Raw genomic sequence first — 23415 nt, forward strand, 5'->3', positions numbered from 1 at the left:
TTTCTGTGTAAATAAGACAAAGTTTGCTCAGCACATGCATGCTGATCACCCTTCAGTGCCAGACTAAGAGAGAGAGAGCAAACATATGAGCAATGATGATGAGAGCATACAAACAGAGAGATGAGAAAGCAGTGAAACAATAGAGGAAGTCTATTCCAGTGTTTCCTCTAACATGTGTTTATGTGTTTTCAACCATCACTAGGTGAAAGTGTGAGTTTAGCCTATACGATATGAATGTGCATATGTTAAAAATAAGTGAGCATAATTAACATTTCTGAAACGATTCAACCTAAAGATTAGACTTGATCTACCAAAGGGCAAAATATTGTACTTCTTATTGAGAATATGGGATTACAAAGTGAATATTATAGTGTCAATAGGCCGGCAAACGTCATGTAGGTCACACACACACACACACAGAGAGAGATCAGGAAGTGCTGTCTTATGTTGTGTGCTAGTCGGCGGAACTGGCTGTTTGATGTGAGGATGTGTGTGTGCAGAAGTGTGTGTGTCAATGCACGTTAATAAATGATCTAATGGTCTGCTGACGCCTTGAACACCCCCGAATGGGCCCCAACATTCAAGTGCATCATGGGCTCCAGGATAAAGTAAGAATCTCTCCATTTGTCTGTCGATTTCTCTCTGTTTGTTCACTTTGTGGTCTGCTGCTTACTTCCTCTTCCTTGCTCTGTCGTTCTCGGATGCCAGTCTTTCTATCATGTCACAATTCAATTAATAAACTCAGATACAAAAACAGCAACATTTGGAGAGTTTTAAGTTGACATCTGCAGGAGAACAGATGGAGAGTTTTTTACACAGAAGAGCCATCTCTCCCTGCTTCATTTCAGCTGGCTTGCGAAAATGCATAGCATCCTCAAAACTGCTTTAAGTCTGAATGTCACTGAAAAACATTAGATCAAGTACCTCGATGCACTTTTCTTCATCAGTTCTTAAGTCTCGATGTGTTTGAATGAGCTGCTGTTCTGGTCATTATCAGTAGATGTATGAAGTCAGTTCTCAAGTTCACACAGGTGTCGAGAATCACATTAACTATCAGCATGTAGACATATTCAACACTACGTCTATTGGTTTCTCGTCTCTTGGGAGTGAAATATAAAGAATATGAACTCAATTGCAAATGGAGTCTGATTTTTCTCCTGAGAAACAACAGATTTGCCAACACCTGCAATTAAAGATCTCGATTTGAACATTCTTGATATTTTGTCATTTAAAACAAGTTTTAGCTGACAAACATTCTGTTATGATCATTATATTTGCATAATTCTATTTTAGACAGACGGCCAAACTCTGTTTATGCGCTTCTTCTAATGTAGTAGTCAACCACATCCTGCTCCACCGATGAAGCGCCTTATTAAGATCTTGTGAGAAGAACAGCAGATAATGATTCGGAGCCGATCACATTCAGTCGCTGGTCATACAGTGTTAATGCTTCACACATCAGATGAGAGTAATGGTTTTCTGGTGGAATTGTAGTGGCAGTTTTGTTATGATGACTGTTTTGCTCATGGTTTTGTTGTTCTCAGAGAAAACCCTGAAAAAACTTTCTACTGGTTCTTTCAAGCCTCGTGTCCAATTGCCAGAGATAAAGGTGAGTACCACACACACACACACACACACACTGACTTACTGATGTAATAAACACAGACTCACAAACTGTCTCTTCTGAGAATGGCTCTTCCTGTCACATGACTGAACTAGAAAAACCACACAGCAGGGCAGATACACACTCATCAGAATGAGAAAAGTGAGAGGAACTAGTTAGAATGCTGTGATCTGCTAACGGGTGAAAGGAAACACACTGAGAGTCTGAGGAGAGATGGGACTGACAGCTTTGGGCTGGGTCTAGATGAGTTCTGGCTGTATAGAACCAGGCTGAGCCGGACTGGTTACCCTGCGGGGCTAACTTTGACCTGACTATTAACCACATCCTCTACTTGAGGAATAAACTGATGTGACTGACTTGCGTGTGTGTGTGTTTTCTATTTGAGTAGATCCCGATGTGCTGTTTCAGTTCCCTGAAGACTTTCATGATGAGGTTAGTACTCGAGGATCACTGTGGCTCTTTCCTTCTGTTTTCATGTATTGATATGCATTTCTAATGAATTTTATTAAAAAAGAAAAAAAAACTGCATAAATAATTGCATGAACAAATAGATGCATAAATAAACCAAGCCTCTGCTTACAATGATATAATAGCTACGTTTTAAGAATTTTGGAAAATTATAATAAATAAATACAAAAATCACAAATAAATAATTGCATAAATAAATGCATGAAAAAAAACAAATGCACAACTAAATAAATTAAATAGCTTGAAACAAATTCATAATGTAATAGCTAAGTTATATATCAGTCTATAGTGTGTACTATACACACAGGTATACAGTTCACTGAGAAAAATGTGTCGTTGGACCAACTTAAACAAATTACTTCAACTTGTTAAGCAATCAGTTTACTTTTTCTCAACTAAGTAGTTGAGAAAACTACTCTAGTTTGACCAAATTGTTTTAAGTTTGAAGTCACCGTTGTGGAGATTAGTGTTTAGCTCTTTTGTTGGGCTCTTGACTTTTTAATATTAGTTTTTATCTGGCTGCTGTAACTGTGATTCTAAAGCACATTTGTTATAGCTAAATTTGCTAGAGAAGATCTGATTAGATGTATTTGGTAATTTGTTGATGATGATTCAGTCATCATATAGTGGCCTGGTTTGCTGATCACATCCAGCATACAATATGATATATTACTTAAATTAATTTCACTTTATTATAGGCCTGAACCACTATTGCATAAAATCCTGTCCTGCTTTGATATTTGAATTTTTTTTCAGTCATTATGCAGAAGTTATTTGAACAGGATCATGTAGACTCACAGACATCTAGAGTCTGCATATGAATCTCAACAATGATGACAATCGACTAAATATTCAGATAAACAGATCAGCTCTGAAAATCACAAAACAGTCACAAAAAAGTATTTTGTTGATTGTCACCATTGCTGAGATTCATGCGCTGCTGCTTGATGTTTGTGTGAGTCAAACAGACATAGCTCAAAACACTTCCTGTATAATGAATGAAATAATTCTGAATATCTAACAGTCATAACATCACAAGATTGATGCAAATCTAACAGCTAACATACAACAGACTCCTGATGACACCAGTGAACCAAACCACTAAATGATAATTGAGCCATCATCAGTAAGTAACCAAGTTCGTTTGATCAGATTTTTCTCTTGCAAAATTTGCTATAACAAATGTGCTTTAGAAACACAGTTACAGCAACCAGAGAAAAACTAATATTAAAGAGTCAAGGGTCAAGAGCCCAACTAAACCCAACAGTGACTTCAAACTTTTAAAAAATGCATATTACATTTATGCATTTAGCAGACGCTTTAATCCAAAGCGACTTACATTGCATTCAAGTTACAGTTTTTACATTTTATCAGCTCTTGCTTTCCCTGGGAATCGAACTCATGACCTTGGCGTTGCTAGCGCCATGCTCTACTATTTGAGCTACAGGAAGGCTACATTTGGTTGAAAGTGCATTGTTTAGTTTCAGCTGACTATAGAAATTTGATTAATTTCTTCACTTGACAAAAAGTAAACGGATTACTTGTAACAAGTTGAAGTAATTTGTTTAAGTTGGTCCAATGACACATTTTTTCAGTGTAGTTTTACTTTCAATTAACTAAATATTTTACTTAAGTTCAATGACAAGACAGAAAAAAGTAAAATTATTAAGTTGAATCAAGTATAAAATGTTCTTTAGAGTAACGACAAGGCAAATGCACTTTTTTCAAGGTAGTCAACATTTGAAGTGGATCAAAAAAATTCAGGTTTTAGGACAATTTTGATGAAAGGTTTTGATCCACTTCAAATGTTGACTACTATATATACAGCCAGGTATAAATAAATATAATAACCATTTACACTTTAGTTTTATTGCAGTTAATTTACAGTGAGGTCACCTGGCATGAATGTCAATCAATTGTCCAATAATATTATTACAGGGCACAGTATACAGGCATTGTTTTAGCCTTTCTAAACTGCTGTCAACAGTGATAACAGTAATTAAAAAAACAAAAAGGGGAAAGGGAAGTGGTGTGTGGCCAAGTATGGTGACCCATACTCAGAATTTGTGTTCTGCATTTAACCCATCCAAGTGTACACTCAGTAGTGAACATACACCCGGAGCAGTGGACAGCCAATGCTGCAGCACCCGGGGAGCAGTTGGGGGTTCGGTGCCTTTCTCAAGGGTCTCACCTCAGTCGTGGTATTGAGGGTGGAGAGACACATCATAACGTAAATATAATAGAGTTTAGGACAGTGTTTCTCAATCCTGGTCTTTGGTGTCCCCCAACACTGCACATTTTGTGTGTCTCCCTAATCAAACACCCTGATTCAACTCATTAGCTCGTTAGAAGAAACTCCAGGACTTGAAATGGGTTTGTCAGATAAGGGAGACATACAAAATGTGCAGTATTGGGGGACACCCAGGACCAGGATTGAGAAACACTGGTTTAGGACAATAAATAAGGACAGATTTGAAATAGAGAAACTCTGTAGGGTGAATCTGACCTTCAGTCTCCACATTCGTCTGTGGTGTCCACAATCCAAAACTCACATTCTGGTATCAAACACCCACTTTTCATCATCCAGTAAAGTCTTGATGGATTATTTCCATTTACTTCAGAAATAGCTCACATTATGCAAGTAAAATGGCTTATGAATGCAAAGGAATATTGGCACATATTGATTTTGAGGTGACTTATCAGCAGGTGCACTCTTAAAAATAAACATTGATGGTCTCATGAAGAACCTTTAACATGGAAACGTTCCATTCCACAAACAGTTCTTTATAGTGGAAAAAAAAAGTTATTTAGAAATGCACTAAGAAAAAACAGTTCCTTTAAGAACTGTTCACTGAAGGTTCTTTGGGGAACCAAAAATTGTTCTTCAATAGCATCGCTGTGAAAGCCTTGTTTTGGGACCTATATTTAATGGTGTTTCCTCTATTCTCACACAGGAGTCTCTGCAGTCCTTGCCTCGCTTCTGCTTCCCTTATGACATAGAGAGGTGAAAATCATTCATTCATTATTAAAGATGGATGCTCAAGCCTTTTTAGCTGTTATGCCTGATTAACTGTGGCTGGTTGGTTGGTGGACAGGGTGAAGGACACTGTTGCTGTGCAGCACTTCACATTCGTCCTGACCGATCTGGAAGGATGTCAGCGCTTCGGTTTCTGCAGACTCACGTCCAGCTCTCAAACCTGCTTGTGCATCCTCAGGTCTCAAACATGCAAAATACACCCAAAAACAAATGACTGATGATTGATACTCATTGATGAAGCCCCTTTTATTCATTCGCAGTCTGCTTCTCAAGGGCACAATCACTTTCAATTTTCAGGTCTCATTATAAGGTGTATGTTATACTTATAACCTGGTTTTAAGTTTGAATAGTTAGCTGTAACTACACATAAAACTCTATTTGAACTGACTAAAGTGTGATTTCTCTCTCAACGCAGTTATTTGCCCTGGTTTGAGGTCTTCTACAAACTTCTGAATAATCTAGCTGACTTCTCAACGAAAGGACAGGTATGATTTTAAAGGTCTCCTGATGATCTATGTTTAAAAAAGCCATTTGTTTAACACCATTTCATTCATTCGAACGCCCTGCCAGACAATCGAGATTAAAGAGCTGCTCTCGGTCCTCTACAAGCATCCCGTCCCTCCGGCCAATGGCTGCATCACGCTGCAGATGGTAAGTGCTCATTGGCTGGTGGAATTTCCGTTTATGACATCACGTGTGACATCACAATCAGGTTGGTGTGTTTTTCACTGAGGGAGGGAAGCTAATGATTGGACGTAAGATGCCTGGCATCTGTGGACACGCCCCTAAAGGGGAGGAGTCAGACGGGGTGAGTCCCCGATCCGCATTAAAACCAGCCGGCCGGACTAAACCTTCACTCCAGCGTCTAATAAATCCTAATACAGTCCATAATGTGAGATCGAACTAATCCAGTGTCCAAAACTAACCCTGGATCTCTAACAACGCTTAACTAAAACACTAATGGGTCCTTTAAAAATATGAATAACAAAGCATTCAACCTACGAACCTTGAGATCAGACTAACTCGAAGGCATTACTTTCACGGTTTCATGGTTTATTTTTGTGGAATAATGTTTCTTCCTCATCAGATCCCGTACTTCATTGCGCCAGATCCCAAAGCCCTGCCCTCTATTCCAGAGAGTGTGAGTTTTTCCATTGTTTCCATTCAGGTTATCTTTGTAGGTTTTATTTGTTTCTGTTTTATTCCTTGGTTCTTATACACTACCGGTCCCAAAAAAAAGGAGTTTTAAATGTGCTGCATTTATTTGATCAGAAAATACAGTAAAATGGTAATATTATGAAACATTATTACAATATAAAATTACTTTTTATTAAAATATTTAAAGGCATCGTTTATACCTGAATTTTCTGCATCTTTACTCCAGACTTTAGTGTCACGTGATCCTTTAGAAATAAAAAAAAAAACTTGCCTCTTTTAGACTTGCACACTATTCGTTTACTAACTGCTTTTTAAAAAACACTAACGCCAGCTTGTTTTGTATTCTGTTTGTTTTCTTTTTATTTATTATACAATTAACAAAAGCAAAAAAAAAAAGGCCTCTAACACTAGCTTATATTTATTATATAACAATAAAAAAAACCTTACTACATGTTCTGTGTTAAACTAACTGAGACTTGTTATAGCTCTTGCATATCATTGCTCTTTTGTTGATTTTGATTGCTTCCATTGTCCTCATTTGTAAGTTGCTTTGTATAAAAGCGTCTGCTAAATGACTAAATGTAAATTAGTCTATCACGGTTTCCACGAAAATATTAAGCAGCACAACTTTTTTTTTTTTTTTTTGCATTGATAATAATCAGGAATGTTTCTTGAGAGTAAATCAGTATATTAGAATGATTTCTGAAGATCATGTGACACTGAAAACTGGAGTAATGATGCTGAAAATACAGCTGCAGATCACAGAAATATTTCATGATTACAATCATGTTTCACAATATAACTCTTTTTACTGTATTTTTGATCAAATAAATGCAGCCATGGTGAGCAGAAGAGGCTTCTTTCAAAAACATTAAACATCCTAATTTTTCCAAACGTTTGACGTGTGATGTATGTCTGTGTGTGTATCAGAGGAACCTGACGGAGCTGGTGGTGGCGGTGGATGTGGGAAACCTGCTGCAGCTCTACGCCAGCATGTTGTTTGAGAGACGGATCCTCATTTACTGCAGCAAACTCAGCACTGTGAGTTCAAGCATGCCTTTGTGAATCAGAACTGATAACGCTTGGTTCGCAAGGCGAAAACCTAAACACTTGCAACACCAAGGACATGGGTTCGATTCCCAAGGGAATGCATGCACTGAAATGCATACCTTGAATATAGTGTAATTCACTTTGGATAAAAACACATCACTGTTCACAGTCACTGAAAAGTGTCCTTTTAAAAGCAACTATTTAATGTGCTTTACGCTAACAAGCACATTGCACATGATGACCATTTGGGAACTGCATGCGTACTGTGCACAAACACACTGTGGTTTTTCACACCAACCTTACAAACTGAAAAAATGGTCAAATGGATTTGTTTCCTTGTCTCAAACCCTAGTGTGAAAACGCCTTAACACCTTATCAAGAGTGACATAATGAATCTACACATGACAAATCACAGTTTTTGTCCCAACCAGCTTCACCACATTTCTGTTCCAAAATTAAAAAAAATGTCCACTGATTGGCTGAGAATTAGTCATTTGATGTGGCACGCTCATCAAATAAGGGGAGATAAGTCACTTGACACTAAAAATGTATTGTGTTGCATCTAGTCAGGAGACAGCTTCATTAAACATGCAGAAAACACCAATTAATTGTTTTGTGTGTGTGTGTGTGTGTGTGTGTGTGTTCAGCTGACAGCCTGCATACACGCGTGTAACGGGATGCTGTACCCCATGTACTGGCAGCACATCTTCATCCCAGTGCTGCCTCCTCATCTGCTGGACTACTGCTGGTGAGACATATTATTACATTAAAATAATCTAACTTAATAAAAGTGCTAGAAACACAGAAAATCAAGAAGACAACTGTACTTGTGTTTCTTTTTATTCTTTCTTTATTTCTTCTTTTATTTTTAAACATATTATCATTTATAGTGCTTAACAGTGGGGGCCTTTGAATTAAAGGGGTTAAAGACCAGCAAGGCTAGAAAAATGTCTTCGATAAATAAGAAAAGCATACAAAATTAACATAAGAATAAAAAGTATTAAAGAAAAGACAAGCAGCAGCCTTTGTGAACCAGTACTGTTAACATTTAGTTTGGTTTGGCTACTAAAACTGTTTTGGTGTATCTACAATTAATATTAATATCATTATTAATGTATTAAAACTTAACAAAAATATTAAAAAATAATTTATTGTGCTGAAATGTTGGGGGGTCTTAGAATCAAACAGTCTGAAAAAACACTGAGCTAAAACAATGTTTTAGATAAATAACACAAAAACACAATTAAATATTTAATACAATCCATTTATATAATACAAACAATATTGAATATTATTTTAAAAAACATGTTTTTAGTGAACTATTACTAACAACACTTCATTTGGTTTGGCTACTAATAACAAATAAATATTAAAGAGTTAATATAAAGAGTTTAAGAACCACTGAGGTTAGAACAGCATCTTTCAAATTAACAAGAAAAAAAATGCATTTTTGAATAACATATTGCAGGATGAAGTTATGAATAAATATTAGTGCTGTCAAACGATTCAAAATAAAAGTTTTTGTTTACATACTATATGTGTGTGTACTGTGTACATTTATTATGTATATAAATACATACACATACAGTATATATTTAAAATATATTTTTATTGATATAATATATATTATATATAAATATATTTAAAATATAAACATAACTTATTTTTCTTAAATATATACATATTTTGTAAACAAAAACTTTTATTTTGGATGCGATTAATCGTTTGACAGCACTAATAAATATAAAATCAATTAAAAGACTATTTACTAGTGTCAGCCTCAACGAGTGTCAAAAGCTGTAAAATATTAGAAAAGGTCATCAGGTCAATGACTAAAGCAGTGCAGATACAACCTGTCCTGTGTGAACGGCAACTAATTTCATCTCACATGTACTGTTTTTAGCGCACCGATGCCGTACCTCATTGGAATTCACTCCAGCCTGGCAGAGGTACGACACTTCCCTCGTCCCATGGTTTTCTTTGACACCGGCACTTAGTCACACAAACTCACCCTGCGGCTCTCTCTGTGTGTTTGTGTGTGGCAGAGAGTGAGGAGTGGAGCTCTGGAGGACGTGGTCATACTGAACGTGGACACCAACACCCTGGAGTCGCCCCACGAGGACCTGAAAAAGATCCCGGCTGACGTGGTGAGACTCTTTGACTCCTCACAGGTCTCTGACTCAGGAAGGATGAAGGTTTACGGTGAAGTTTGTTGCTGCAGGTGGCGGGACTGAAGGTCAGGCTGAAGAGACAGGCGGCGTCGGCCGGATCAGGGGTCGCGCACGCTTTCCTCAGAGCGCAGGCTCTGTTGTTCGGAGGATACAGGGACGCCTTACAGCCGTCTGCCGTGAGTGACGCACATTCACCTGAAAACATCTCCTTGAGTTTTATAAACGCTTACTTCAGTGCTCTTCTCTCGTATGCTGAAGGAAGGGCCGGTGGTGTTCTGCAATGAGCTGTTTCTCAGTCATAAGTCTCAAAGCATGCGAGAGTTTCTGGAGAGCGCGGTTCACCTGCAGTGTTTCAAAGAGGTAACTGCAAACACAGAAACGCAACATCAGCAGTTATCATGAGGCATGACACTATAGACAAAAGCTTTTTTATTTAATGCAGTGTCAATTCTGAGGGCTGTTTTGCTTCTATAACAATATCTGCTTTCAGACAAGTGGGGGGGGGGGGGGGGGGGGTCCAAAATACACATTTATTTTTTCCATTTGTATATGCAGAATTAAAGTAAAGTACATATATTTAAAGGCTTTTTTCTCTCAAAATGAAACCGAGAAGAAACAGGGATATTATTAGTCACTAAAACCATGAATAAAATTCTTTCTGATTTTGGTTTAACTTCAAGTACTAACATAACTACAACTGGAATAAAAATTGGTAACACTTTATGTTATGGTGTCCTTGTTATATATGTTGCATGCACTTACTATAATAACAATAAATTATGAATAATTGCATGCAACAAACCCGGTAACACTTTATAATAACGTCCAGTTATAAGTCGTTTATAAGTGATTAGTTAATGATTAAGCGATTAATAAGTGATATGCTAATAATTTGTCTATGTTTTGTTAATTCATTTAAAAGTCATTTACAGGTAATTAGCTAATTACATTAATTTACAAAACATGACTATACATTCACAAATGATTAAGTAATATGCTAACGATTTACACATCTGTCATAAGTTATCTTTAAAAAAATAGCATCATGAAATAATCAAACAGATCCTTAATGGTTAATAGTTACTAGTTACTTGATACTAATTGTACTATTATCTCAATAAACATTATAAATCATTTACAAAGCCCTAATCTAAAGTGGAAACTACTCATCAGTTATAAATGTTTTACAAACTTTATGGTTTCTGTGTGCGTAAATATATATAAATACACACAAACAACCTGTAACCGGAAGGTTTGTAAAACAGTCATGTTTTGTAAATAATTAGTTCATCATCATCTAATCACTTATAAATGATTTACAACTGAACGTTATTATAAAGTGTTACCACTAACCCTAGCTGATTTATATTACTCGGTACTTAAATACATAATTGTTTCGTAACAAGAACACATATAAAGTGTAAGCTGAAAAAAAAAAGAACTACATATATGTATGCATGTATAAATTAATAAAAATTACAGAAACAACAACATTTCTAAAACTTCAACATGAATTAACATGAAAAAAAATAGAATAAAACCGTTTAATAATTGTATTAAAAATTAATTCCAAATTATTAAGACTATGATTCATAAAAGTAGTATCTCATAATAATAAAATAAAATAAAAATGTCCACTTGAGTAGCCCTTATACACAAGCTGTCCAGTTTTATTCATCTATATTCTGAAGGTTTTAACAGAGGAATGTGTTCATATGCCATTCACCTGATTTATATAGCTTTTAAAAAGTGGTTAAAAGAGATATTTAAAATCCCCTTTGTAAAATCCTTTAATATGTATACTAAAGGAAACAAGAAGTTTGAGCCTGGATTTATTTAAAGCTCATATTTCTGTTCTGGAAATGTATGCAACTTAACACATTAAATTAGACAGTGCATCATTTTTTTTTTAAACCAAAGGGGCTTGTTATAAGGGAAAGGGAAGTGGTGTGTGGCCAAGTATGCTGACCTATACTCGGAATTAGTGTTCTGCATTTAACCCATCCTAGTGTACACTCAGTAGTGAACATAAATGGGCAGCCAATGCTGCGGCGCCCGGGGAGCAGTTGGGGGTTCGGTGCCTTGCTCAAGGGCACCTCAGTCGTGGTATTGAGGGTGGAGAGAGCGCTGGACATTTCCCCCCAACCAACCTACAAACCCTGCCGGCCCGAGACTCGAACCCGCAACCTTTCGATTACGAGTCCGGCTCTCTAACCATTAGGCCACGACTGCCCCATTGTGGAATAAAAATTTGCATATTTAAACATTTCAGAACTCTTTTAATACTAAACAATCATCTTAATGTACTAAGATTAATTAACTGGAGAAGTATGGTGAAATATATTAGTTAATTCCACCTATGTTTTGGAACAGTACAACCATAAATCCTGACTTACTATTTCCTGCTGAGTTTGTTTTCATGGAGATGTTCTGAAAAATGTTCATGCTGTTTTTTTGCGCTGAATGAGGTCTGGGGACATTAAGCTGCAAAAATAGCACCATAAAAGCTTTAAAACGTTCCCAATTGTGCTTCAAGTCTTCTGAAGTCATATGGTTGCTTGTGTGAAGAAATCATTGACAACTTGAGCATGCACATATTCCAACTTCACATGATTGGTTATAAATATGCAGTGAACCAATGGCATTTAGTGTCTTCCCAGTCTGAAATATGCAGAAAAGCAAATGGCATTTAAGTTGCACGGCTGTATTGTTTCTCCCATTATAATGTCATTTTGTTCTCAGTTTATTGACGACCGACTGAAAATGCTGGACCAGGGCAAAGAGCCGGATGACGTGTTTGAGGAAGAGGTGCTTCAGTGTGGTGCTTCATCTGGTGCGCGTTTACGTTTGTCACAGAATTAGACTTGCTTGTTTGGTTGCTCAATTTAACACCCCTTCTGTTGGTGATTCCTCTCAGGTGGCTCTAAACTGCGACGGCAATGGGTGGGAAATTTAAAGGTAGGTTATACTCGTACAGGAACTTTAAACCATAACCATACTACTCTTATGATTTCTGCAATACAGTGGCATGCGAAAGTTTGGGAACCCCTTGCAGAATCTGTGAAAATGTGGATAATTTTACCAAAATAAGAGAGATCATACAAAATGCATGTTATTTTTTATTTAGTGCTGTCCTGAGTAAGATATTTTCCATAAAAGATGTTTACATATAGTCCACAAGACAAAAAAATAGCTGAAATTATTAAAATAACCACATTCAAAAGTTTGGGAACCCTTGGTTCTTAATACTGTGTGTGGTTACCTGGATGATCTACGACTGTTTTTTTGTTTTGTGATGGTTGTTCATAAGTCCCTTGTTTGTTCTGAACAGTTCAACTGAGCACTGTTCTTCAGAAAAATCCTCCAGGTCCTGCAGAATCTCCAGTTTTCCAGCATCTTTTGCATATTTGAACCCTTTCCAGCAGTAACTGTATGATTTTGAGATCCACCTTTTCACGCTGAGGATGATTGAGGGACTCAAACACAACAATTAAAAAAGGTTCAAACATTCACTGATGCTCCTGAAGGAAACACGATGCATTAAGAACCGGGGGTGAAAACTTTTGAACAGGATGAAGATGTCCAAATTTTTCTTATTTTGTTGAAATATCATATTTTTCCATTTAGTACTGCCCTTCTGACGCGACAGAAGATACTTGCATGTTTCCTGGAAGACAAATGAAGTACAATTTACCTTGATCTTCAAATTCAAAAAGTTTTCACCCCCGGCTCTTAATGCATCGTGTTTCCTTCAGGAGCATCAGTGAATGTTTGAACCTTTTTTAATTGTTATGTTTGAGTCCCTCAATGATCTCTCTTATTTTGGTAAAATTATCCACATTTTCACAGATTCTGCAAGGGGTTCCCAAACTTTCGATCCCCACTGTATGCATACGGCACACACTATTTTCAGTATACACTCATAAAAAATAAAGGTGCTTAAAAGGTTCTTCACAGCGATGCCATAGAAGAACCATTTTTGGTTCCACAAAGAACCATTCAGTCAAAGGTTCTTTAAAGAACCATCTCTTTCTTACCTTTTTATAATCTGAAGAACCTTCTTTCGCCACAAAGAACCTTTTGTGAAACAGAAAGGTTCTTCAGATGTTAAAAGTTCTTTATGGAACCATTTCGACAAAACATGGTTATTCTATGACATCGTGAAGCACCTTTATATTTAAGAGTGTAAACAGATTACGTACAAGTTCTAGTACAGTAATGTTCAGTTTACAGCAGATCATGCCTGACCCTCCATTTCCAGTCAGACAAATAAACTAGAATGGACATCAAACATGTTTTTTTTTCTTCACAACTCATAATTTAATAAGACTTACAAAAGTTGTTTTTACACAAAACTGGATTTTAAAAAAAGGTACGTTCTCTCTCGACAGAAAGGGGGTGGAGCTCTGATTGTGACATGGAAGACTACAGCGAACAAAGCAGTGAGTATTTTAAAAAGTATTTATGTAGTACTGTTCAAAAGTTTAGGATTGCTATGATTTTCTAAATACTTTTGAAAGAAGATTGCTCTGCTCAGCAAGGCTGCATTTACAGTATTTGATCAAAAATACAGTATAACGTACAGTACTATTGTGAAATATAATTACAGTTTCAAATACTGTATGCTGTTATATACAGTAAAATAATGTGAAATATTATTAGTTTAAAATTGCTGTTTTCTATGTGAATATATAGTAAAATGTAATTTATTTCTGTGATCAAAGCTGTATTTCCAGCATCATTACTCCAGTCTTCAGTGTCACATGATCTTCAGAAATCATTATAATATACTGATTTACTGATTTCTGATCATTATCAGATGTTGAAAACTTTTTGGAAACTGTGATATATATTTAAGGATTCTCTGATTAATAGAACTTTCAAAAGAAAATAACATTTATTTAAAATGGATATCTTTTAAATGTCTTTAATGTCACTTTTCATTTTGTCTGTGCTGAATAAAAAAAAAAAAATCTAACTTTTATGTTTAACATAAATCGTATGTATAACATAATTTGTAATGTGTTGTTGTGCATTATTAAATATTACATGAATACGGTTTATATCTCTTTATATCTCAGACAAAATATCACAGCAAATTTGGGCTGAAAAACCTCCTGTCATCAAAGGTCAGATTATATTCCTTATATTGCATATGTTTGCTCTGTGTGTACTAAATATGTGATGTTTAATTGTTGGAATTTCCCTTTTCAGGACCAAAGTGAGCCTCATATGCTACAGAGGGGCGGGTCTGTGTGTGGAACGCACACATATCGTCTCATCCAATCAGACTGCCTTCAGAATCGTCTACCAATCACACAGCACTTTGGCAGGGTGAGTGACACCTGAAGGCATTCAAACTAAGCTGCACAAAAATGATGCCATAAAGCTAAACATACTGTATGTTATCTGTTAGAAATTTCGATTTTGTTCAATGCTTGAAGTGGAAAAAAGAAGTGCCGGTACTCACCCGAATTTATTTGTTTATAAAATAAATTATTCACTGATTTTGTTATGTTTTTGAAAGAAGTATCTTCCGCTCACCAAGGGTGCATTTATTTGATTTGAAAAATCCAGTAAAATCAGCAATATTGTATAATATTATTACAATTTCAGAACTGAAGAGAACAGAATTTGTGAACTGTTTTCTTTGTAAAATGTAATTTATTGCTATAAACTAAGCTGAATTTTCCGTGTCACATTCTAAAGCATTCTAATATACTGATTTACTTATTATTATCAGAAAGTACTTCATATTTTTGTGGAAACACTGATGTATTTTATTTTTTAGGATTCTTGGATGAATAAAAAATGTTCAGAAGAACAGCATTTTTGTGAAATAGAAATCTTTTGTAACATTATAAATGTGTTCAGTTTTGATCAATTTAATGCATCCTTGTTGAATAATGTATCTTCTTTAAACACTGTATACTGGGGCTAATGTATACAATTAATGCAGTTTAGCTCCACCTTGTGTTCAACCACAATATAACAGATTCACTTTACTTTCTAAATATGATTTGTTTTTCTACACTTTCTATGCTGCTTTGTTTCTCAGTCTCGACCACGCCGACCGACACGCAAGCATCCCAGCCACCAGGGCAATGAACAACAGACAGAGGATGACAACACCACCTATGAGGACAGGTGAGATGAGAAGACACAGATGCATGGACACCTTGCCTTTTATGTTTTTTTTTAACAATGCATTTCCCTTTCCAGTGTAACAGAAAGTCCTGACCAGTGCTCAGGCACCAGCGACTTACAGGAAGATGATGATCTCTCTCTCTTGGCCGACCCGGAGGAGATGGACCTGCTCGGTGAGATCTTCGACACGCTGAGCGCGCAGAGCTCTAGAGAGCCGGGTTTACTGTACAGCACACGCAGCCTCGACCTCTTCAGCTCCGACAGCAGTGAATTCATCTCACATGTAAGGCCTGGATCCTCTCACACATTACATCTAAACGGTGCTGGAGAGGGTGTCTGACATAACTTGCAACAAACAAGCTGCATTCAGCCTTAAGAGCACATGACAAGTCTTTACTTCACTGGCATCACAATCAGAAGATATTTAGCCTTGTATAGTGTCCATTACAATAGTGGAATATTTTCCACACATGATTTTTGACATATAATAGCTCCAATAATACACTAGCAACATTTCTTCTAATAATTAAAAGAAATTATGGAGATGGGAAAACGGGCCCTTTTATAAAGGATCCATTTCTGCTTGATTTAATATTAATAGTTTAGTAATCTATGAAGTTTTACCAACCTAGTCTCATTGCATTTACGTACCTGGGTGCACTTTTTACCGAGACACGAAATACATACCAATAACTACATATTACTGCAGTTTCAGTTTCCTAAAGAAACAAACACTAGAAGCAGTAAAACTCTGACACCTTTTACTCCTTTTCACACAAATTTACAGAGTTTTGATTAATAAAGCGTATATTTCGCACAATTACTTTAAGAATATCATGTTATGACTTCAAAACAATATTAATATGCTGGGAGATTTGAAAACTGATGCTTTTGTATGTTAGCATCGCACATATCCAGCCTCGTATCTGTGGGTTTTCATAGATGGAAAGTTTGTTCGGTAGCTCACGGAGTACGGAGCCGTACTTAGAAGTTTCGAATCCCATGTAACTATGGTTCGACAAAACAGTTCAAATCTGCATAATTCAACTTCAAGGAAGTTGAAATGGCACCGTTGCATCAACAAATAAGTTTTTATACCAGTTTTGCATTTGTTAACACTATCGGGTAGGTTTAGGGTTGGGTTCGGTGTAGGGCATATTTCCAACACGATAGAGCATTAACTTTTAGGATCAGACCCCGGATATTTGAATTCTGAACCGCTGCAGTACGTACCTGTAACAACATAATAAAAACGTGCCAGGGTTCACATATTTAACCTGTTTTAGCGCCACTCAGTGGACATTTCTCTTTGAAACTGCGGCGAAATGTGCAGTAAGGTACGTAAAGCGGTGACGCACAGAAAGTGCACAGAGGTACGTATTTTTAAGTCTGAAATCCTAACTGAGGAAACCATTACCATGTTAAACGCTTTCAATAATTGTAATAGTACCTATAAAAATATTCCACATTTAGCTAAAGTTGCCAAAACAGGAAGCACAAAAAGTAAATTACAAATTAAATAATCACCTCTTTATATATATATATATATATATATATATATATATATTACAAAACAAAATTACTTAAACACAATTCAGATCAATGGAAAATATAAATATTAAAATAAGACTGAATCAGTTATCAATATTTAATTTTCTTACTGAAGATGCAGAAAAAGAGACCTAAAAGTGTTTAATTATAACAATTTATGGAGAACCCCTGTTAGAGTCTTTTTAAGTAATGTGGCTTTAAACAGCATATTACTGGTTACTTTAAAGTCCAACCTTTTATTTCCAAAATGCGTTTTGTTTTGTTTGTTTTTTCTCTAAAAGGTGAAAAAGTAAAGGAAACCATTACATTGCTATTCAGCTACAACATACCAAAGGGTTAAATACTTATGTCTAAAATACAAAGTAATCATTTCAAACATATTTAAGGTGAACTGAGAAAATAAAATGGCTTTGGTGCATGAAAACAAAATGAACAAGAAAGGCTTCACTAATTAACTGATTTAATGTTGTGTCAGTCTTATCTCACTGCTGTTTTTGAAAACCTGACAAATAGTCCAGCACCGGGAACCTATCGGTGGAAAAAGCCACACACTCACCATTTCATTTCTCTTTCAGAAGAGTCTGACCAACCCAAGTCAGGAGAGTCTAAGCCCGTCTTTTGCAAACAGCGGAAGTCTCATGAGCTGGGAGGAGGAGCTAGAGGAGGGGCCTGGTGATGAGGGGGAGGAGCCTGATATCCTGATTGACAGGCCAGAAAATGAGCTTAACGAATTAGAGAAGGACTTGACCGAGTTAGGGGAAAATCTGTGTTCAGATCTACAAATACTAGAAGATGCTTCTCAGGATCCCGAAGTGGGTTTTCAGGAGGAGCAAAAGGACAGCTGGTCGAAAAATGATGGACAAATGAACGGATCAATGGAGGAATGCTTGGAAACCGAGACAGTAGTTACAGAGAGGACAGAGATGCAACCTGACAAAGAAGAAGAACTTCAGAAAGAGCATAAGGCGACAAATGACTTGGGCCCAAACGGACCAACAAATGAAGGAATCACCTCTGCTGTTTCTCTCAATGTAAAGATAGACAAAAGAGAAGAGCTAGATAAGAAGAGCGTTGAACCTCTATCACCAAACATTTTGTCTGCTGTAGTTCTGTTCCAGTCCAAGTCCTCTGCTGACACTTCTGGTTCCACCGGGTGGGATAAATCTCTAAAAACTCCCATCAGAACCCACAAAATCAATGTGGGACCAATGACGGGCTTGCAGACTGAAGAACAAAGTATGAAATTGCCCGTTTCATCAACACCAGAAGAACAAACCCAGGCTCCCATTAAGGTCTCAGAGCTGAAGAAGAGATTTGAACATTAGATCATCACAAATCAAGCATACTGAAGCAAAACTATCTTCTTTATATTTTCAATTACAAATCTACATGAAACAACACTTGCACCCCATTTTTTATTGAGGCAACATTGCTGAGGAAAATAAAATGATCTATTGGGTTTGTGAAAGTTTGGCGTGCCATACTGAACTTTGAGATTGTGGAAGATTATTTGTCTGTTGGTTAAAACTTAACGCTGACATCAGTCAATAAAGTCGATTCAAAGGCAATGCAAGTCATTCCAATTTGGTGAGGGATTATTTTTCCCTTTGGAATAATGTACACTGAATGTGCCTTAAAGCAAAGCAGTTAGAGTTTAGCTTTCATTGTAACTAAATACAGTATGTTATTAAAATAAACTGATAAATGCACCAATTTTGACCAATAAAGAAAGTCTACCGCTTTTTTATCCAAATATATTTAATCATTTATAAAAACCTTATCAGAGAGTGCAAAGCACCAGCTGCTAACAAATATTGATACAGCCAAAACCAAAAACTCTCGAATGACACGCTCTGAACGGAGCACGAAACTGAGAAAAAGGTTATTCAATCACAGATGCATTTTAATTAATCATCCACTTCATCACGTTATGATCAACAGCATTGCTAATACGGATGCGTTACAGACATTACATAAATGCAAGCCTAATACAAAACATCATTTGGCAAAGTGCAATATATACTTTTCTCTCCACCTCTGAAAAAAACTGCAACATATTCGCTTTTGGCCATTTAAAGTATTCAGTATGACAATGGTAAACTATATTTGGAGGTAAAGCTGCCATGTGACTCATTCACTCTCAAAGTGAGTAAACTTAACATACAGATGAAGTAAACAAAGTCAAACTGGTTTGGCTGTCCATGGCTTCTGATAAATGCACTTCCCAGTGTCTTCAAATATCTCAAGTGTGCTAGCAAAACCTCTTCAGGCGTACTTGAATTGATCCGTCAGCATTAACAGTGCATTGCGATGTGAAAGCATTCTCACATCTCACTCAAAAATGCCAAATAAATACCCACCACCACTACTTCAACCGTTCTCCATCCATGACCCTTCTTTTGTTTGTCAGGACTGCACATGTGTGTGGACTCTACATAAATATCGATATTAAGTTTTAATGAAAGTTCTGTTGAGGTCTACCCAATCAACCTTAACAGTGATGTGGTTTCAGCATCGTTCAGATCAGTCTCTCCTCTTTGGGCAGCGGGAGAGAGAGCCCGGGTCTCTCGGCTCTGTTGTTCTTGCACTCTTCCGCACTGGGCTGGTACGATCCCTCCATCTTCCGCCTCTTACGGAGGACGCACGAGAACAGAACCAAGGCCAGAGCCAGTAGGAACGACACCGGCAGGAACAGGCCCGACACGCTCACCGAACTCATGATGCTCCACACATGCACATGTGAAAATAAACACAGACTGAGAATTGGTGTGTAACAGTGGTCCAAGGGGTGTCCGTTCAAGACGACGCAAGATGTGAGTATCCGTGTGTGTGAGAGAGCAAAGTACCTGGTTAACTGTGACTACACAGTGGTCATCCTTTTACATTTTAGAAGGGAACTTTAACCTAGTGGAGGAGGAAGATAAAAGCAAGATGTGAATTCCTATAGTTCACAAACACATTCACAGATGAGAAGATCATTTCAAAAGAGTCCTGTTCGGCTGTGGACTGATGGGGTTAATTATTAGTCTGGGAAAACAACACTAACCTACAACTACAAGGACATCCACTAAAACACTTAACACGCAGCTGAACATGGACTGAAGTCGTTCCAAAGCTGTATGGCTTTCAGTAAATTAACTAAACTGGTGTCTTTTCCTCAATCTGAACTATTTTTGACTGGAAATACAGCACATGATGTTATTTACTAATGTTGTTTCGGTGTCCTTTTGAAGCATGAAACATTCAGTGCTCATTCATTTTAACAAGTACAATTCTTCGAAATAAGTGACAGACAGAATTTACATTTTGGGTAAACATACATATATATATATATATATAATAATAATAATAAGTTGGCATATCCCTTATATTTTTTATATACTATATAAATAATACTATGTATTATTTTATATTTTTAGGAGTGAAAACAAAGCCCACAAGACAACAAAGCTATTAAATAACAACTGAAGTATATACATTATATAATGACCACAAGTGGTGTTTTGGAGCTTAATCAACCAACTTGAATCAGAAGTGAATCCTGGCGAATTCATACACAAACACGTCTTTAAAACTTATATCGAACATTAACCTGAGATTTGCAATAAACTATTTAAGATAATAAGAAACAAAGGTTAAGTTTAGACACAAACATACCTCACAGTCATCTCACACCGCGCACGCACGTCAGTGGTATGCAATATTAAAGTACCATACTGTCATCTGATACCTGCTTTAGCTATATGGGACTTTCGTTACTGATGATCAGTTCTTCTCAAATTACTTGACTTCCAAGTTTGCTATTTTCTGGAGAGCAGAGGCTGGGTTGGAGTGAGGTGATGTTTATCAGCTCGTGATGAGTTAGTCACGGAATGCCGGTGGCGAAGCCGGTTTGACGAGCTGTTTTCAAAACACACCGAGACGAACAAGCATCCGACTGAAAGAAAAACTGAGCTCACCTGAGAAACTGCTGTGATACCCACGGAGGAACTGCTGGTGTTATTATTTTTAATCCCAAACAATCAAGACCTCAGCGTCCAAACGAAGAGCGCGAGGCAGACGCCTTTGATCTGCGCGTTCATGACAGCAACTCTCGCACCTGCGTCCGGAAGCGCGTCATCTCGCTGTACCTGTTCCTCTCACGAAACTCAGGTGAAACGCGCGCTCAAGAATCTCAACCCCCAAAGCGCGCGTTCACATTAACTTATCCCTAAATTTCATACATCACTGTAAAAAAGTGCTACACCCACAAAGTAGGTTTTATATACTTTAAATAGTTGTAATCTAGTTTGTTTTATACTAAAAATAAAAAAGTATCAATATACTTCCACTTTACTTAAAATATATCAGTTTTTATATAACAATATATTTTAAATAAAACTATTACCATTTATTTGGGTAGTTATTTGTATGTGGTTGTTGTGTTCAAGAAATGTTATAAAAGTGAGTTGACACAATTTATTAGAGCAGCTGTCAATGTGGCAGGTGTGTTCATCAAACGTGTATATGAGTGAAGTGAAGTGACATTCAGCCAAGTATGGTGACCCATACTCGGAATTCGTGCTCTGCATTTAACCCATCCATCGTACACACACACAGCAGTGAACACACACACACCGTGAACATACACCCGGAGCAGTGGGCAGCCATTTATGCTGCAGCGCCCGGGGAGCAGTTGGGGGTTCGGTGCCTTGCTCAAGGGCACCTCAGTCGTGGTATTGAGGGTGGAGAGAGCGCTGGACATTCACTCCCCCCACCTACAATCCCCATATATATATATATTTACGTTTGAAGTGGACAGGAAGATGCTGCATCTGCCCAGGAAAGTCCCCGCCAGTGAAAAAGGGTTATGCCAGCTTATAAATAAGTTGGCATATCCCTTTTCCACTGGCGGGGACTTTCCCGGGCAGATGCAGCATCTTCCTCTTCACTTCAACTGTTTGTTCGCAGGACTGATTAACATTAAGATGAACAAATTTAGCCGAATGATTGGTGATGTAAAGTCATGCGAAATCGCTTACTCCACTAGGGAGCTGAGGTTTGCAAATTGTACTGTATAGCTAGCTATCTTGCACACATGGCAAGCTAAGTTGGCTAGCAGTTTGGTCTTGTAGGCAATGATCGGCAGACAACGGCGGTTGAGACCATATTGTTAATATGAAATTAAATAAGTGCTGTAGTCATGCCTACTATGTGTTTTAAGGGTACTTTGGCTTTAATTTGACCAATAATATCACCTTTAATCGTTACTTAAACTAATATTTTACATTAAACGGTAAGGTAAAAGTCCTAGACAAAACACGTTAACATTAGTACTACGCTAGTTTAAGTTAATGCTAACTAACGATTAAAAGAGATGCTGAGTGCCTTAGATAGCACTGGCTCCTGTTACTAGCAGCACCTGCTAACATCATCGCCACTGTTACAACATTTAGGATGGACGTGTTTAAAAACGCAGATACGTAGGTAATAATTAGTTGCACAAATGCTCTCAGTTATATTTTTAGATTGCACAGATTAAGTTTCGGGATCATATGCGATTGAAACGGTCGCAATTTCGAGCCTTCAGGCAATACAGGTACATCTAAAAAAAATTGAATATCGTGAAAAACATTTCACTTAGTTTTCAAATTTTCATTTTTTTCTTGTAACTTATTTCAAAAAGTGAAACTTTCATATCTTTTAGATTCATAACATGTAAAGTAAAACATTTCAAAAGTTTTTTTGTTTTAATTTTGATGATTAGAGCTTACAGCTCATGAAAGTCAAAAATCAGTATCTCAAAATATTAGAATATTTACATTTGAGTTTCAATTAATGACCATCCCTACAGTATAAACTCCGGGTATCTCTTTTTCTTTGAAACCACAATAATGGGGAAGACTGCTGACTTGGCAATGATCCAGAAGATGAACATTGACGTCCTCCACAAAGAGGGTAAGTCACAGAGGGTCATTACTGAAAGCTGTGGCTGTTTACAGAGTGCTGTATCAAAGCATATTAAATGCAAAGTTGACTGGAAGGAAGAAATTGGGTAGGAAAAGGTGCACAAGCAACAGGGATGACCTCAAGCTTGAGAATACTGTCAAACAAAGCTGATTCAAACACTTGGGAGAGCTTCACAAGGAGTGGACTGAAGCTGGAGTCAGTGCATCAAGAGTCTCCACGCTCAGACGTCTTCAGGAAAAGGGCTACCAAGCCACTTCTGA

The 23415-nt window shown here is 37.0% G+C and overlaps 1 protein-coding gene and 1 long non-coding RNA gene across 5 annotated transcripts; one reads left to right on the forward strand and one right to left on the reverse strand.

Moving 5' to 3' along the window:
• Nucleotides 1-429: 429 nt before the first annotated feature.
• On the forward strand, nucleotides 430-18956 carry LOC306874156 (DENN domain-containing protein 1B-like). 4 transcript variants are annotated; one of them, XM_079423975.1, is made up of 23 exons: nucleotides 454-608; nucleotides 1545-1609; nucleotides 2013-2056; nucleotides 5047-5096; nucleotides 5188-5307; nucleotides 5545-5614; nucleotides 5700-5780; nucleotides 5863-5937; nucleotides 6217-6270; nucleotides 7218-7328; nucleotides 7985-8085; nucleotides 9241-9286; nucleotides 9383-9484; nucleotides 9559-9684; nucleotides 9767-9868; nucleotides 12251-12341; nucleotides 12426-12466; nucleotides 13900-13950; nucleotides 14590-14637; nucleotides 14723-14842; nucleotides 15567-15655; nucleotides 15731-15938; nucleotides 17782-18956. In XM_079423975.1, exons 1-23 carry the CDS (start codon nucleotides 592-594, stop codon nucleotides 18529-18531), a joined length of 2562 nt encoding a protein of 853 aa, XP_079280101.1. In that variant the 5' UTR covers nucleotides 454-591; the 3' UTR covers nucleotides 18532-18956. The 4 variants fall into 4 exon arrangements, with proteins under 4 accessions (XP_079280103.1, XP_079280104.1, XP_079280101.1 ...); XM_079423976.1 differs by having other exon boundaries at nucleotides 17785-18950; XM_079423977.1 differs by lacking the exon at nucleotides 5863-5937 and having other exon boundaries at nucleotides 430-608.
• Nucleotides 18953-21380, reverse strand: LOC306874157. The gene is made up of 3 exons (XR_013784600.1): nucleotides 20864-21380; nucleotides 20053-20110; nucleotides 18953-19929 (listed from the first exon to the last, which is right to left on the reverse strand). It is a non-coding gene; the product is annotated as an uncharacterized lncRNA (long non-coding RNA).
• Nucleotides 21381-23415: the final 2035 nt, after the last annotated feature.

This window comes from Barbus barbus (assembly GCF_936440315.1).
Source record: "Barbus barbus genome assembly, chromosome: 8".
NCBI lineage: Eukaryota > Metazoa > Chordata > Actinopteri > Cypriniformes > Cyprinidae > Barbus > Barbus barbus.